This window comes from Dipteris shenzhenensis, chromosome 21, assembly GCF_047967505.1.
Source record: "Dipteris shenzhenensis isolate YYH24624 ecotype China chromosome 21, Dip_SZ_1.0, whole genome shotgun sequence".
Taxonomy (NCBI): Eukaryota; Viridiplantae; Streptophyta; class Polypodiopsida; order Gleicheniales; family Dipteridaceae; genus Dipteris; species Dipteris shenzhenensis.
The window spans coordinates 8,400,629-8,419,123 of NC_141616.1; the positions used below are offsets into that span (position 1 = coordinate 8,400,629).

The following is an 18,495-nucleotide window of genomic DNA, read 5'->3' on the forward strand; positions in this document are numbered from 1 at the left end:
TAGAGCAGATTCCATAGCTTTTTAGAGTTTCCACCTCATTTTGGCTCGCTGTCACAAGATCAAGAAAGCCATGAAATAGGTCGGATTCCCATGTTTTACAGGTTAGACCAAGTTGGAAAGAGTCTACAAACAGAGGACATGCCTGTGCAAAAGACAACAATAAATGATGCAACAGTCAAGTGCACTTTGGAGCTGTTAGACAGGTCACTTGCGAAGCACAAAAAGTGTTTGACAAGGTGCTAGTTCATAATGAGGTCTCAAGAGATGTAGTAATGGTAAAATATGCAGAGCATGCACTTTGTAAGGAAGGTCTGAATGCACTCTAGTTCATGCCTAGAGGTACTATCACCACATGATATAGGCCTTGTGCAGGGCACAAAGACCCACCAACAGGGGGTAAGCTCCTTGCCTACATACCCAACCCTATGGTGCCCAAAATTGACCCTCAAGTTGGCCTATTTGTTGGCCCACTTGGCTGACCTTGAGTGGCTAGGCATGGACTATAATTAGGCCCATGTGTTGAGCACATGGACTGCTACTACGAGTCCCATATGCATCTCTACAGACCCAGATGATGGCCCTGTTGCTGCTCATCAGATGGCACCACAAAAACTGTGACATGCTATCCTCAAATGTTATGCTAGTAAGGGTGGATAATCTACTAGGAGCTACGAGCTGAAAGGTTGGATTGTATGTGCTACCTGCCTAGAATGCAACTTGCAAAGAGTGTCTAGAGCTACCATGTCTATCCAACTTTTTGGTCTATCCATCCGACTAGATCTGGTTAGCTAATGTTGCCGACTCAGTCAGCCAACCAAGGCTGACTGGATTGGTTGCTATAGGCTTTTCTATGCCCTCTTGCTGCCCCAATGGGCCCTAGTCTTGCTGTGCATGAGTTGGCCCTAGAGGACCCTATGAATCTACAATGAATTGCCATTAAAGAGCTTCAAACTTGCAAATGGATACCTCGACCTGTGGATCCACATGGTGGCTAGGGAGATTTGGAGGGTGATGCAAGGCACGGAGCCAAAACAAATTGATGTGTTGGCTGCCTCAGGGAAGATCACCAAGCAAGACAAGGAATTGATCTAACCTAGTCCAACCAACTGTGAGTGATTTTTGGATCAATTTTTTGAACATATTCCATTAACCCTCTCTAACAATCTGAGCATATATTTATGAAGCCTTGGTCACTGATCAGATGCTGCTACATAATTTACTATGGATATCCACCAAATTTGACACGAAATTGGCTTACATTTTCATCAATGCCTTGCCATCCAAAATACCTAGATATGCATGATACGACCTAGATAAAGACGCCAAATTATATCTATACAAGACATCGTTTATTTTATAACTAACCCTACCCAACCACATGTACATAGTCTATTGGAAGAAATTTGAGAATACACTCACCATCAAGCTCTATTGGTGAAGATATCCATGTAATGCAAAACCTTTAATTGCAATCAGCTTGCCCATTGCCATCTCCATAAGCCCTTCAAGTTCAGCCACAAGTACGATTTATCAACAATCAAGAAGAAATGCAGAGTGATAGCCCTCACTTTGAGATGACTTCAAAATTCATCTGTAGATAGTGCATGAGTAGTGCATGATTAGGATGACTTTGAAACCTATGAGGTGGCTTGAAATTATGTAAAACATTCAAGGTTGCAAAGGACAAGAGAGTTGTGACAAAAGAATCATGTTTACCTTCAATATATAATCCTTGAGGAAATATATCTTGTCTGCCAAGGATTGCATCAACAATGTAGTCCCATCATACATGGCCACCTTGAAAGTCAGAAGCATAGTTGACCCTTACTAGTTTCAAATAGGACATGAGGGGAAGGCTATGGCATAAAAAACGAAAATCCTTGGATATAAACCTTGCAAAGCACATGAAATACAAGACCAAGCCTATTTACAACATAGTGCATAGCTAGCTTAAGAAAGTTGTGAAATTTAGCCCCAAAGTTAGGAGAATAAGAGCCACATCTTCTGGTAATTTGTCACTAAAGAGTGTTGCGATGCCCTCCAAAGAAGATATTTGGAAATTAGCAAGCCTACGTCATCAATGCCAAATATTGCTTCACCTTGGAAAAAAAAACTATCCAACTCTTTCAATCTTCCTGGGAATACTCCAAGATATGGACCTGTAGTCATTCACCGGCATATGATTCAGTCAACATCATAAAAGCATGCTTGCAATAAGGCAATGTTCCTTTGAATTCTCCTGAAGCTTGCACTATAGAGCAGATTCCATAGCTTTTTAGAGTTTCCACCTCATTTTGGCTCGCTGTCACAAGATCAAGAAAGCCATGAAACAGGTTGGGTTTCCATGTTTTAAAGGTTAGGCCAAGTTGGAAAGAGTCTACAAACAGAGGAGATGCCTGTGCAAAAGACAACAATAAATGATTCAATAGTCAAGTGCACTTTGGAGCTGTTAGATAGGTTAGTTGCAAAGCACAAAAAGTGTTTGACAAGGTGCCAGTTCATAATGAGGTCTCAAGAGATGTAGTAATGGTAAATATGCAGAGCATGCACTTTGTAAGGAAGGTCTGAATGCAGTCTAGTTCATGCCTAGAGGTACTATCACCACATGATATAGGCCTTGTGCAGGGCACAAAGACCCACCAACAGAGGGTCGGCTCCCTGCCTACATACCCAACCCTATGGTGCCCAAAATTGACCCTCAAGTTGGCCTATTTGTTGGCCCACTTGGCTGACCTTGAGTGGCTAGGCATGGACTATAATTAGGCCCATGTGTTGAGCACATGGACTGCTACTACGAGTCCCATATGCATCTCTACAAACCTAGATTATGGCCCTACTGCTCATCAGATAGCGCCATAAAAACTGTGACATGCTATCCTCAAATGTTATGCTAGTAAGGGTGGATAATCTACTAGGAGCTACGAGTTGAAAGGTTGGATTGTATGTGCTACCTGCCTAGAATGCAACTCGCAAAGAGTGTCTAGAGCTACCATGTCTATCCAACTTTTTGGTCTATCCATCCGACTAGATCTAGTTAGCTAATGTTGCCGACTCAGTCAGCCAACCAAGGTTGATTGGATTGGTTGCTAAAGGCTTTTCTATGCCCTCTTGTTGCCCCGATGGCTTGCTGTGCATGAGTTGGCCCTAGAGGACCCTATGAATCTACACTGAATTGGCATTAAAGAGCTTCAAACTTGCAAATGGATACCTCGACCTGTGGATCCACATGGTGGCTAGGGAGATTTGGAGGGTGATGCAAGGCACGGAGCCAAAACAAATTGATGTGTTGGCTGCGTCAGGGAAGATCACCAAGCAAGACAAGGAATTGATCTAACCTAGTCCAACCAATTGTGAGTGATTTTTGGATCAATTTTTTGAACATATTCTATTAACCCTCTCTAACAATCTGAGCATATATTTATGAAGCCTTGGTCACTGCTCAGATGTTGCTACATAATTTAATATGGATATCCACCAAATTTGACACGAAATTGGCTTACATTTTCATCAATGCCTTGCCATCCAAGATACCTAGATATGCATGATACGACCTAGATAAAGACGCCAAATTATATCTATACAAGACATTGTTTATCCTATAACTAACCCTACCCAACCACATGTACATAGTCTATTGGAAGAAATTTGAGAATACAATCACCATTAACCTTTATTGGTGAAGATTGCCATGTAATGCAAAACCTTTAATTGCAATCAGCTTGCCCATTGCCATCTCCATAAGCCCTTCAAGTTCAGCCACAAGTATGATTTATCAACAATCAAGAAGAAATGCAGAGTGATAGCCCTCACTTTGAGATGACTTCAAAATTCATCCGTAGATAGTGCATGATTAGGATGACTTTGAAACCTATGAGGTGGCTTGAAATTATGTAAAACATTCAAGGTTGCAAAGGACAAGAGAGTTGTGACAAAAGAATCATGTTTACCTTCAATATATAATCCTTGAGGAAATATATCTTGTCTGCCAAGGATTGCATCAACAATGTAGTCCCATCATACATGGCCACCTTGAAAGTCAGAAACATAGTTGACCCCTACTAGTTTCAAATAGGACATGAGGGGAAGGCTATGGCATAAAAAACGAAAATCCTTGGATATAAACCTTGCAAAGCACATGAAATACAAGACCAAGCCTATTTCCAATGTAGTGCATAGCTAGCTTAAGAAAGTTGTGAAATTTAGCCCCAAAGTTAGGAGAATAAGAGCCACAGCTTATGGTAATTTGTCACTAAAGAGTGTTGGGATGCCCTCCAAAGAAGATATTTGGAAATCAGCAAGCCTACATCATCAATGCCAAATATTGCTTCACCTTGGAAAAAAAAACTATCCAACTCTTTCAATCTTCCTGGGAATACCCCAAAATATGGACCTGTAGTCATTCACCGGCATATGATTCAGTCAACATCATAAAAGCATGCTTGCAATAAGGCAATGTTCCTTTTAATTCTTCTGAAGCTTGCACTACAGAGCAGATTCCAGAGCTTTTTAAGGCTCACCACAATCTGTCAGCATGATAAAATCAGCCACATTATTGGCTCCTGGAACAAACCTGGCAGGAGGCCGTTGTACACGGGTGCTCCTCCTAACAAAATGTTCCGGATTAGGCTGCTGTCAGCCTGTTCGTCATGCATGACGGGTGGCTATACCACCATATCTGGCTGTTCTACAGCCCCATCTGCTGGCATATCCAGTGGTGCATCATTGGCAAAATTATCTGGCTGATTTTCAGCCTGTATACCCTCTTGAACAGGGTTATCTGCAGCAGCCTGCTGCTGCATATAAATGGGCATTCTTTGCTGTCCAACATCATCATAAATAACCCTCCTATATTCCACAGGTTGCACGGGTTCCTTGTGTACACTATTCTCTTTAAAGATGACATCATTGCTGCGTATAATCTTCCGTTTAACGCGATCCCATAACTTGTATCCCATTTCACCTTCGTCACCATAACCCATAAAGATGCATCTGATAGACTTTGGATCCAGTTTGGTGTGCAGTTCTTTGCGTACATGAGCAAAGCACTCGCAACCAAATACACGTAAGTGCTTACATGAAGGTGGCTTGCCAGACCACACCTCCTCTGGCACTTTCAACTCCAAAGCCTTGTTTGGCGACCTGTTAATAATGTGAATTGCTGTTTGCACAGCTTCTGCCCAAAAGCCATGGGGTAATGCAGCATAAGACAACATACATTGAACCTTCTCCTGAATAGTTCGATTCATCCGCTCACTTGCACCATTTTGAGATGCATTATGAGGGGCTGTGAGTTCCTGTTTGATGCCCTTAGCTTGGCAAAACTGCACAAAAGCATGTGACACATACTCACCCCCATAATCGGATCTGAGGCATTTCAGCCTATGACCTGTCCGCTGAGCGACAAACTTCTTGAAAGCATCTAAGGCATCGCCCTTATGCTTCAAGAAATAGACCCACACTTTGCGTGTGGCATCATCAATGAAAGTAATAAAATATTTTGCACCCCCTAGTGATAACTGTGGCATCTCACACAAATCAGTGTGCACTAGATCAAGCGGTGCTCTATTCTGGGGAGTTCTCCTCTTATGAGGAGTCACAGAATGCTTGCCAAATATGCAATGATCACAAGTAGGCAAATCTGAAAAAGAAAGAGACGGCAGATAACCCAAACGTGACAGTTCTTGCATTCCTTTAACAGACATGTGTCCCAACCGGCTATGCCACAATGAAACCTTTGGCAGCTCGGTTATGGCAACAACATGATTACCCACACTGGAAACATAAAGAGGGTACAAGGTATCACTCTTAAAACCCTCAGCCACTATAGCCTGGCCATCAGTAATCACCCATTTGGAATCCCCAAATGTGGTGTGGTAACCACTGTCATCCAATAAGCTAGTGCTAATCAGATTTTTCTTGATTTGCGGCACATGGCGGACACCATCAAGCATAAATATGCGTCCATCAGGGAATACTATCTGTATACTGCCAATCCCTGCAATCTGACATGCATAGTTGTTCCCAAGATGAACAACTCCATAAGTACCTGTGTAGGAAGTAAACCACTCCCTATGAGGAGTAACATGAAAAGAAGCACCTGAGTCCAAGAGCCAGGTGTGCATGTCATGGCCATCAATAACCAAAGCATGTGCTATTACAGCAGACGAGCATAAAACATCATGTATGTCACTGTCATTGTCCTCTGCTGCAACATTCACTGCATCCAAGTCATCTGCCTTGGCCTTGCCTTTGCCATATCAAATAAGGAAAGTATCTGACTCCCTGGAAGTAAAAAAGACTGAATAAAAATTTTGATTTCTAAAAAAAACTGCTCTATCAAGAGCCAGAAGCACTCAGAATAGTGCTATTTTTACTGTCAAAAGAATCTGCAGCAAAACAGTAAATGTCCCTGCAATCACTGTACCTTCTGACAAACTGTACCGTGCTCAAATAGGCATAAACAATAAATCCAGAATGCTGCAGCTGTTCCACAAGTGCTTTAACAGTGCATCATCAGCTGACAAAACACAAAACACTGCTGTAAACACTGCTGTACTGGCTGTACTGATCACTTCTCCCACCTCAGATGAGGTATTGCACTGAGTTAATATGCATAAACCACTTGGCATACACTGTTTTGTTCACCAAAAAAAAAAAATCAGACACTTTAGCCTGTCACAAACCTGCAACAGAAAAATGGGGACAAATCCCAAGCAATCACCCTTCTGCCAAGGGGATAAAAGGCATCTGAAGATCTCTGACAGTAAACCAAGTGCTCTCAAGCAAAATCTGAGCAAAAGCCCTTTGATCTGACACCTGAACCAAGTGAAGAACACCTCAACACTGAGGTAGCATACAAAATGTAAATCTCTCTGACAAAATCAACTAACAGTGTAATGCAAATACTGTCCTGTGTAGAAATGACATACACAGATCCCAACGTACAAACACTCAATGAGGAACCTTTTGAGCACTGTCAATGATGGACAGTTAGGGACCGAGTAAACTCGATGCGCCCTGGCCAAGCGTGGCTCAACTGAGGTTCTTTGAGTGTTGCACAAGAAATGTGACCTGCAAGAAAATGTCACCTCGACACTGTGGAAATCGAGACAAATGTGTGCTCTCTGGCACCACACTGCCTCAAGGCATACAAAGCATCAACTGCTAGGCAAAAGCCCTATGATCTGCCCACCCGTAAACTGAGATTCAAACCCAGTAAAAGCATATGTCCTCTTGCAAAATCAAGGCATTACCTTCCCAGAACAAAATAACTGTGCAATCAACCACACACTGTGGTTCTGGTCACCTCAAGCACGAGGGAAATGAAGGTACTTGCTGTACTTTCAAGAAAAAAAACACAGTTTTTGGAACTGAAAAGAAGATCCTGAATGAAGAGCAGAGTGCTCTTTCTCCTTCTCTTTCTTCCCCAAACAAAAAGGTGTACCTGCTGTACTTTCGTGCCTGTGTACCTGTGCAAAGTATAGATCCAAGGAGAAATGTACTCCTCTGACTCAAATCCCAAAAAAAAGCACCTCCCTGACGCAAAAAAAAAAATCGGAAGCAGCTCCCTGCTCAGTTCCCTGTCAGTGTCCATACGGTAGTCCGTACTGTATGGCAGAGGCTGTCCGTACGGATGTACGGTCGACGTCCGTACTGTTGTACGGCGTGTACAGATGTACGGCGCGAAATGGTGCCTGCGCCTGCGCATGCGCCTGCTGTACGCCCTGTTGCCCGCCTGCGAAATGGCGTGCTACTGCGCCTCCCCGCGCTGCCTACTGCAGCCCGCACTGCTGCCGCGACGCTGCCGCCTTGCTCCTGCTGCCCGCTCTACCTCGCTACAGCCCGGCTGCCTCGCTGCAGCGCTGCTGCCCTTGCAGAGGCTAGGTAGAAGTCGAGGGGGTGGGTAGGCTAGGGTAGGGAGTGGAGAAGGAGGGTAGGAGAGGTTGGCTCTGATACCAGTTGAAGGGTCAGAAGGGGGAAGAAGAGCAAGAGGGAGAGAGTGTGAGAGAGAGAAGACTCAAGTGTGCGGGTGTGAAGTGATGAGCCACACCACAAACTCATTAGTTTTATTAGGATTAGTTTTTACCCTATGACTGTCTTAAGACAGTCATAGATGTCTTATCTTTAATAAAGGGGTGGCAATGTGCCTTTACCCCAACATAACCATGGTGGATGCCCCTTGGCCTCCTTTGCCCCACTCTCTTTGAGTCCTCCTAGCAATGCCTTGTGCCTCCCCTTGCCTCATGGAAATAGTAGCCCTCCTGGCCAGCATTTGCTCTCTGCCCTACACCGACCTCTCCTCATCCATTGCTTCAACTTGCCTAGCCATGTGGTTGCCTTGCTATCCACCAAGATTCCTAGCTATGGTGAAAGGGAGGTGGCTCAAAAAAGTTTCCTTGTGCCCCTCAACCCTGTGTACATTAGGTTAGCTACTTCTTGTTAAATTATGCTAGTTTCATTATTACTGTACATTGTGTTAATCGGAATATCTTATGTCAAAACATTGTGTTGGATTTAATTATAGAAGTGGCTCTCCACTATCTATCCTTTTTTAAATAATAGATCAATTGTTTGAGAGCCCAAAGGATCTTTACAAAGGCAGTGCTAAATAGACTGAGTAGAACTAAAGAAAATCAAGTATAAGAGGCATCAACTTCAAAAATACTCCTCCACCATTGATTCAATGCAATCCCTCTATGGATAGAAAGAAAAAAAAAGAGAGTGACGAGATAAACAAACTTCAAAAAATAAATTCAAAATTAATGGTGTTCATCAAGATTAGAGATCAATGTATGCAAGAAAGCATAGCATCCTCATAGCATCCTAATCTCATCCTAATGAAAAGGCTGAAAAAGAGCAATAAAGAGAGAAAATCATAGCATCATAATCTCATCCTAATGCAAAGGCCAAAAAGAGCAATAAAGAGAGAAAAGGTTTTTAGAATTCTCTAGAATTCAAGAAAGTATGGTATCCTAATCTCATCCTAATGCAAAGGACAAAAAAAGCAATAAAGAGAGAAAAGGATTTTAGAATTCTCTAGAATTCAAGAAAATGCAAGAAAGGTGCTTACTCATTTCAAAAGGAAAATGCCAGTAATAGCATTTCAAAATGTCCCATGACATAAGCCACTCTATGCAAATATCCATGTCACATGATGCAAGCTTCTAGACAATTTTTAATATAAAATGCCCTTCTGTATATTAACCTTTGGGTATTAAATTACTTCCTTATGTATATATAAATCTTTAAGTAATTGAATTAATAAAAACCCATCTGTTGAACTCACGTGATAGGGTTACATATGACGAGTGACCCCCTCGAGTCACGCACCCTCTTCTCCATAGAATCTTCGATAAGGTGTAACTTGTAATCCAGGAGGAATTTGCATACGCTTCGAAAAGGAAAAATAATTGATTTTTCAAGCTCTATGTGCTTGTTAGCTTAGATTTTCTGTATGTAATTAGACACTACAAGATTTCAAAGTATCTTCAACTAGTAAGACATTTGCAATGGCAATACGCGCCCCAACTGTTGAGAAGTTCATCTGGGAAGGATTTCACACCTATCTACACAAATGAGGTATCTCTTGATGCATCAAAAGCTTTGGAAGATTGTAAAAGAAGACATACCCACTACATAAAATGATGCCTAGAAGGAAAAAGACAAAGCAACACTATCACTCATTGGTCTGCACTTGGGTCCAAACATAATTTATCATATAGACTCCACGGATCATGCCAAAGATGCATGGGATGAGTTGAACATAGTGTTTGGTGCAAAAGCCAAAAACCAAGAAATCTATCTTAAGATTGAATTCTATGGTATGCACATGGGCTTCAATGAATCCATGGTACAATTTGTCAACAAAATCAAAAGAATTATGACCCAACTAGAAGACATAAATGCAAAAGTAAGGGAAAAAGATGCACTTGTGATTCTCCTTAAAAGCATGCTTGCAGAGTATAGCTCACTGACAACCACTTTGAAGAATTTGCTAGATCCAAAGTAAGGAGGCTTAAAGAACACTAAACAAGACATGAGAGGGAGACACAAGTAGGCACACTCAATCTATAGCAATGTGTGTTGAACAATACATGGTAGGCCTCTTATATAGATAGTGCCCTTTGAATAGTCAACACTTGTGGGATCCTCTCATCCACATCTCTCCTTGTGGATGTCCTAAATCCACATCTCCACATCATGTAGTCCTCATCCTAGGGTGGCTACTTTGATTCTTTCCTATATCATACCTTAGCCTCTAGTTCATGTGCTCATGGCACCATATCTCAACACCTCCCCTTGGTGCCATGATCCATTGGCTACTGCAAGGTGGTCAGATGTGAGTTTACATTCCATCACCTCCCCTTAGTGCATACATTGCTACATAAGGTGGTCAAGTGTTGCTTTTACATGTCAATTCCTCCACTGGGTGCTTTCATAGCTACTCTCAGGTGGTCAGGTTTGATTCACAAACATATGGGCTAAAGGTGGCAAGGATGTTGCTTCTCAATACATGTTGTTCTTGTCATTCTGCTCATGGCTTGATGATGACTCCACGTGGTCGACTTGTGGGTTCTTCAATTTGCAATCTTCTTCCTTGTGTCCCAACTTCTTGCAATGGTGACACTTTGGTTTGTTCTTCAGTTTGCAGTCACTTTGATAGTGACCCATCCTTCTGCAATGGTAAGCTTATCTTCTATAGGGATTACTGCTTGCATATCACAAAGGAAGGTTTCATTGACCCATCAAGATACACATAGATCCACTTACCCCACTCACTGAGAAACTCTATTGGGCAGTTTTGGGTCTCTTCATATAGCCTTCATATCGAGAGTGGCAAAGCAGAGGGCTTAGCCAAGGAGAGGCGCTTATGCACATTATGTGACATACAGGAGGTTGAGATGGAGGAGCACTTCATCTTTAGGTGTCCTATTTACTATGAGATGCGAGGACATTTCTATTACCTCTTCAAAGATAGCTCTAGGGTTTTGTCCCGATTCCTCTCCTATCTAGACTAGAGATGCTTGGCGGCTTTCATTCATGAGGCAGTCAGGCACTGCGAGAGGCTACTTTAATCATAGACACAAGAGCAAACAACTTCTTCCTTGGCAAATCCCTCTCAGAGCTCTAGCATTAAATTCTTCTAGCTAGATCACACGAACCCCACGATACGAGGCCTCGACATGATCGTGACCCAGAGCCAATGACTTGATAGCTCAGATAGAGTGTTGATGTGCAGATTACACTTGGGGATATCCCCTCTTTATTCAGAGTCAGATCTCAACCAATAGGGTTTACTCTAGCCCTTGTTAAGCCCAGAGCTATGACCAAGAGACAACACTCTATCGCCGATTTCATGCCTCCAGTGCCTCATCCACCCAAATGTCCTGATGATGATGATGAGATTGATAACGAGTCGACCACTCACATGATTATGTTGTACTTAGTACTATCATTTTGCATTTTTTGCATTCTGCATTGGTGTGGATGCTCGTGTAGTAGCTCCACCCCACAGCTCATTTTTACGATTTTCACAGTCTCATAGACCCATTGATCTTTCGAAGACTTAATAACTCTCTCTCTCTCCCCCCCCCTCTCTCCCTCTCTCTCTCTCCCTCCCCCCCCTCTCTCTCTCTCTCTCTGCCTCCCCCCCCCCTCTCTCCCTCTCTCCTTGGGCTTCTTTTAAAACTCTCCTTACACTATTTTCCCTCTCCTATAGCCTTTCCTCTTGCTATAACAATAGTTTTGTAGAAGGACAACAATTCTAGGACACTTTTATGTCTTGTTAACTTAGCCACTTCCTAGAATTATTCTAAGACACTGATAAGGTATTTTGGGGTTTTCATTATCGACCATAATAGCTTATGTGCTGAAATAAACTTGGCATTATTATGGATTGGAACTTACACCTATGACTTTGAGTTTTACCTAAGTTTAAAGGAAATCCTGTCACCAAAATTTCAAATTTACTTTTTCAAATTTTAGATAAAATGGCCTTTCTTCTTAATTAGAATGTGTTTTTTCATAGTTTTGAAGTCACATAGTCTGATAATAACTATAACACATATGGAGGTAGATAAATATTATTTGTACTATGATTTATGGACTCAAAATTAAACTTTGTGAATCCTAATAGCTAATTGATGTAGAACATCAAATTCAAACCTTAATTTAATTGTTGGGTATGTCGCAATTTATTCTCGTTTCAAGAAACAAGGATTAAGTGATATCATAGGAACACTTAAAGATCTAAATTATACTTATAGAGTGGATCTAGTCATAAATGAGTGATACAAACTACAAAATTCTTAAGAGTAGAACACTTAAGAATGCTTCAAAACTATAAAAGCAAGATGTGTTGTGAAACCTATTTTGAATCCTGCCTTGGTGAAGAACAAGTTGCGAATTTTTTACCAAAACATTAACAGGACCTTTTATGTTTTGTTTTTTTACCAAGCTAGTGTTAAGGTCCAAGGTACCTAAGCCAGAAATTCAATCTCATCCCTCTAGTGGGAGTATTTTAAAAATGAGAATATATCCCCTTCAAATTCTATCACTGCAAATAAAATTTTCATCATAATTCCTACAGTAAACAATGACACAATATTAGCTGTAGCTTCCCTTAAACACTTCCTGTTTTGAGAAAATGAATCAGATTTGGGCATTGTTGTACTAATTCCCAGCCTCCCATTGAGTCATTATTAGAGGGAGGAATATTAAAACAAATCGCCCTCCATCCTTTTCCGTCTTACTCCCTTGCTCTTCCCCTTCCCTTTGCTTCCCTCTTACTCCCTTCTCACGTCCATGGCTCCCCTCTTATAACAAGCTACTCCCCTCACCTCTTACTCCCTGACTTTGCCCCAACCCTCCTTTCCTCATTACTTCCCCTCTCCCCTCCCCTCCATCTTATCCCTTTCAAGGGCTTCCCTTTGGATGTGGATCACTATTAATATCTTGCTTATGTTGTTGCTACACTAATGGTTACTACCATTCATCATAGGTTTGCAATCCCTACCTAAAAGCTTTAGTACTATAGCAAAATATGGTTTAGTTCAAGTGTGTAATTTTATCGCAAATTTTGTGTAGGGATATATATATATATATATATATGGAGAGAGAGAGAGAGAGAGAGAGAGAGAGAGAGAGAGAGAGAGAGAGAGAGAGAGAGAGAGAGAGGACATGATAAGGTTACAAGTTATAGGGATTACTTCCTTTTGAATGTTAGGTGTATCAAGTGAGACAACAAGGATGTAGTAATATGGAAGCACCACGGGGAGAAATGGAGCATTGTAGAAGAGTATAAAAGCGTAAATATACAAAAAGGCAAGTAACAAAGTAAGCGAGAGAGGCTCAAGCTAATTCCAAAATCAACTAGCTACTACAATTGAAATATAAAAGAAGGTGAGCAAAAGCAATGCCATGAGAGCATTCATACTTTCGTTTGTTACGATTGCCTTCTTTAATGACATTAAAAACACCATCATCATCCTAATATATTATTCTATAGCAAGTACACATCCACAGGGGTCCACTATATAGAAAACTAGACTGGCACGTGCGCTAAAGGATATATTAGAAATCCTTATTTGGGAAATTCATGTTTAAAAATTATCCCTTTTTCTATACAAACTTATATTTTTTTTCCGAAAATCCATAAAAAACCCTTATGTGATTATATTTCTGTAAATTATTGTGAGTGAATATTATGATACCTACATGACAGTCACATATTTTTAGTAAACCCGAGCAGTACACATCCTATAATCACTATATGATTACAAGTCTTTGCAAGAATGTCATGCAAAAACGGAAAGTGACTGATTTGATCGATACCAATTGCGAACTCTGCAGTTACTGCTTTTGGTGAGATTGTTGTTTGCAGAATTTTGTTTAGTCTCTAAACAAGCAGCATTAGCCACTCACTTAGCTTAGATCATCCCCCGCAGCATCACTAGTCATGATATTAGCAGCTCTCCTTCTTGATCCATGAGGGGGCGATTGTCTGTATACTCCATGTACCTCTCTGAGGTCGGAGGTTGCGCAGGCTTCTCATGTAAGTTCCGTGTAACTTTGCCATAGGAGCGCCCATATACGTGCTGTAGGTTCGATCAGATATTCAATCAGAGAAGAAGTTAGCAAGAAAATGAATGAAAGTGTCGACGACAAACATTTTCTGCAAATTCTCGTCGAGGTAAGAGACGTGTTTTTACAATTTCTGGGGTCAGTAACCTTGTGATATTGATTGTTGGGTTCAGTGACAGATATTCATCCGAAAAGATATTGAAAACTCAATTGTTACTAGCTGCTTCTGTTTATAGCATGATCAAAGCAGAGACACCTGTAACGCATGGACGTGGCCGGTGTATCCATTGACATGATGCTTAGCTTGGATGACTTCACGTATATCAGGCTCAATCCTTTCCTTTAGTCTGTAATCTGGTCGTTTTTCTTGGAATTCAATCTGAAGGCGAGAAGAATAGAAAGTTGTTTGCAATTTTCAGTGGGGCTTAAACTCTCAGAACACAGTACAAAATTCATGGCAGCTATGGAAAGTTGTACTGATTGGAGAGCATTAAGGATGGAAGGATTTGATTACATGAACGCGGGCCTTGTTAACTCTGATATCGAGTGGTATTTTCTCCTCCATGTGGTAGTGTTCCATGGATTGAGCATAAAGATCGGGATGCCCCTGCACAAATGCATTTACCCAAGGCAAAAAATAGAAATATGAATTTGAATTGAGCGATATGTTGGTGTACCGAATCCAAATTTGTACATAAGTTTGAGCTATGTGTAGATTACCTGCGGAGGTCTATCCACCAGCTCTAACATAGAGTTCGGGTTCCCTCTTTTCAGCAAGGTTTCTTCTGCCACAGCTGCCAGGTCCGATGCTTTACCCGCTGTTTTCCCGTAGATATGGTTGTTCTTGGCGGGAATATAACCCTGCAGGACAACTTGTCTTACTCTTACTACTGGCACCGATGCTCAAGCAGAGTGCATCGATTTCTCAAGGATAAAATGCATCAATGTATCTATCAATCATGCTTAAAAGTACTCTTTAATGTATGCAAAAATTAAGCATAATACCTGGTATCCTGGCATCTTGTGCTTCTCCACAAGTATCTTACCCACCGGACGTGGATCGTCATAGTATAACAGCTGCTTGACCGTCGTTTTGTCCGGCGTTTGATTGTCGAAGATGAGCTCTCTCCCCGTTGCTCCATATGACCTTGCAAATATGTGTTGCGTAGCATGCTGCAGCATGAGAAAAATGAAGCCTCTCAAAGTCACGCGGACTAGAATCACGCAGCGTGCGTTGTAATCACTGGAAAAGCTAGCAACATAGGTTCCTTAATTTGAGATCCTATCTTTTTCTGCTTTCAAACGTAAATCTAGATTGGTGCAATCACCCCGAGGATGATAAGAGGGCGAAAAGACACAGAAGGATGACCTGATGGCCTGTATAACCAGGTATCGTTGTGATGGAAGGAGTTGGAATCTCCATAGGTTCAAGAGGCTTATGCAAATGAAGAGAGCGGTCCTTGTATGCCAACTCCGAAACTGAGGTAGTCTTGTAGGTCTTGGTGACACAGTCCTCAGTTGTGCCCACAATTGTCCTAATATCCAATTCAATCTCAAAGTTAGCCACTAAATCTTTCTCGATGTCCTGAGTAAGCTCTCATGCTAGTGATTGATTGCACTTTTGTATAACCTGATTTTCAAGAGCGGGAGGTCTGAGTTCTTACAGTGCAGCTACTTTGGAGGTCTAAATCTTAACGATGTTCTAAACAGTAATCAAATGCAATTTCCGGAGCTTCACCGAGAAAAATGTATGTATTTGTCATCAGCTGCAACGCTGGAGGCCTATATTTTGACGCAAAGATGCTAAAGGTTTTTGTCCTTGAAATGCCTCCAGAATCTAAAGTTTCCCCACATAAAACTGTCAATCTCAATATTTAGAGAGACGGGGTAATCATTGGGAACCTACTTCATTTGACGCACGTCCATCATGCCTGATGCATGATGCGTTTCAAGGGGAGGCCTCCGCTTGCTCACTCTGGGCACAATTGCTTGGCGTTCTGCCTCATGATCTCCCGCTTGCGCTGCCTGCGCGTACAGATAGTCCCTTCCTTGTGGCCTTGAATCAACTGTCTGAAATGCATTTCAGAGCACAAAAAAAGACTGTCTAGCGCGTATTTTAAAAGTTCCTTCAGAATGAATGGCCATTGAAGTAGAGACGTCCGGCAGAAAACCGATCGCAAAAATTATCAGAATAGTGCACGTTATCAACGTCGGGGATTTTCGAAGAGGTGAGAAATACCAGAGGTAAAGCAGATGGATAGTCGTCATGTCGGAGGTGTTGGCCGCAAGCTGCAGACCTTACGGTCGCTGGGGTGTAGGATCTGCCTATCAGATGATTGCGCATGAAGGGGACATGTCCGCTGTACCCAGGGATCGCTCCAACGGTCTTTCCATGACGAGGCATTCTCGCTACCGATTCTTTTCCGATCCACGATGTTTGGTTTCTAGATTTGGACGCGAGGGTGATCGATTCTGCAATTCAATGGTACGTAACTTCCAATTCTTTTCTGATCCACGATATTGGGTTCTTGATTCGGACGTGAGGCTGAGCGATTCTTCAATTCAATCATGCAATGGTATGTAATTTCCAAAATTTTGCCGATTCTTTTCTGATCCACGATGTTAGATTTTTGGATTCGGAAGTGAGGCTGATCGATTCCAGTACGTAAGGCTGATCGATTCCAGTACGTAAGGCTGATAGATTTTGCAATTCAATGGTTGTGGTGGTTGATGTCAATGATACGTGCAGAGCACGATAATCGAGAAGAGTTCGAGTGATTTAACGCTATCCCAGCACCGAACGATCAGCGAGTTTCCCCTTCGTCCTCCACGCTCGATATGTGTTTTCCTTGAATGGACATAACTGAAATTTGAATCTCAGCAACAACAACGGATGCCCTTCAAACCCCCTCCAATCTCCGTGACCCTTTAAAATTAAAATTGAGAAGCAACCCACTTACAAAATCAGTAGAACACAAATGGAAATCGATGATGATTTGACCAAAACTACATCAAGTCAATATTTAAAGAAGACACATCATCTCTCTCTCTCTCTCTCTCTCTCTCTCTCTCTCTCTCAAATGGACTTCACACTCAAAGCAGGGTACAAAATAAGGGGGGAATACAGTTATAGAAGTGTAGGTCATTGGGAGAATCTTTTAGGAACATGGCTATAGAACTGTATATCAGTGGGCATTTCCCCCCCCCAATATTAGAGTTATAAATCTTATTCCATGTTATTATTTTTAAGGCTTCAATGGGTTTAAGTATACTTATTAGGCTAGCTGATATCTACCCACACTAGGATGCGAGATGGACAAATGCAAAGCTCTTAGTTTATAGTTTATCTTTTGTCTCTTAGTTTGTAGTTTATCTTTTGTGATTTGACAAGATTATTTTCATAGAGAAGAGCTTTAAAAAAAAAAGAAAATTGAAGTTATTTTCATGAAAAAATTCAAAAGAAAGATGTTTTTATAGACATTAGCTATAAAGTTTTTAAAAATTAGTGGAAAAAGATGTTTTTGGTAGACACAAACCATCTAGTTTTTAGTATATTTATAAACTTGTAAAGAAATTGCATGTGTAGTAGTCATTAGCTTATTTATAGCTTACAAAATAACAGTAAAAAAGATAGATAGTTTTGAAAGTAAGTATCTATGTGCCACTGAGGAGTCCGCGTATGTTGACTCGTAACTACTCACATATGGATACATAATATATTTGAACCATGTGCCAGTGGGTAGTTCGCATATGCTGACTCATAACTGAGTCACACACGGATGTGAAATAGTAAATGATATATTATAGTTTGGTACTTATTCTAGAAAAAATACTTGGCTTTTTCCAGTTGTGGCTCACATTTGCCAGCTAAAAACAATTCCTTGAAAGTCTAGCCCATTGCATAGCTCGCAATTGCTAGCTTGTATCAACCCAAAAAGTATATGCTAGAGAACGTTAAGGACTGTACTTTTTTAAATAGTTATAAGATAAAACATATGGCATACTATACCAATATGCATTTATGTGTAGTTTGTAATACTTTTCTTTTCAAAATAATTAGTTGTCTAAACTCATGTCTCGGGGGGTTCACCTCTCAAAATTTTGATGTAGCATGTGCATTTAAAAGGACGGCTATTTTAATTCCACTTTTGGAAGACTTTTAACAAGTTTATAATAACAAGAGGGGGTTTTTAGTTCAACTTTAAAAAAAATATGTTAGTTCATAAGTAAAGAGGGGTTTTTTTATTGGGGAAAAAATATCAGTTGAGGGGCTTTAATTTTTTAATACCCCTTGAACGCACATGATACCTAGGATTTCTTAGTGGTGCAGCTTCTGAGACTCATGTTAGCTATGTCTAACCTAGGTAGGTGTCCACTACTCCGTAGATTCGAACAAAGAGTCATGATAAGTGC

The 18,495-nt window shown here is 41.2% G+C and overlaps 1 protein-coding gene across 1 annotated transcript; it reads right to left on the reverse strand.

Annotated features, from left to right (window-relative positions):
• Positions 1-13,955: 13,955 nt before the first annotated feature.
• Positions 13,956-16,486, reverse strand: LOC147888453 (uncharacterized). Its single transcript, XM_087392163.1, has 8 exons — positions 16,322-16,486; positions 15,989-16,152; positions 15,452-15,617; positions 15,088-15,255; positions 14,803-14,943; positions 14,597-14,689; positions 14,339-14,461; positions 13,956-14,096 (listed from the first exon to the last, which is right to left on the reverse strand). The coding sequence occupies exons 1-8, from the start codon at positions 16,484-16,486 to the stop codon at positions 13,956-13,958; spliced, it is 1,161 nt and encodes a 386-aa protein (XP_087248289.1).
• Positions 16,487-18,495: the final 2,009 nt, after the last annotated feature.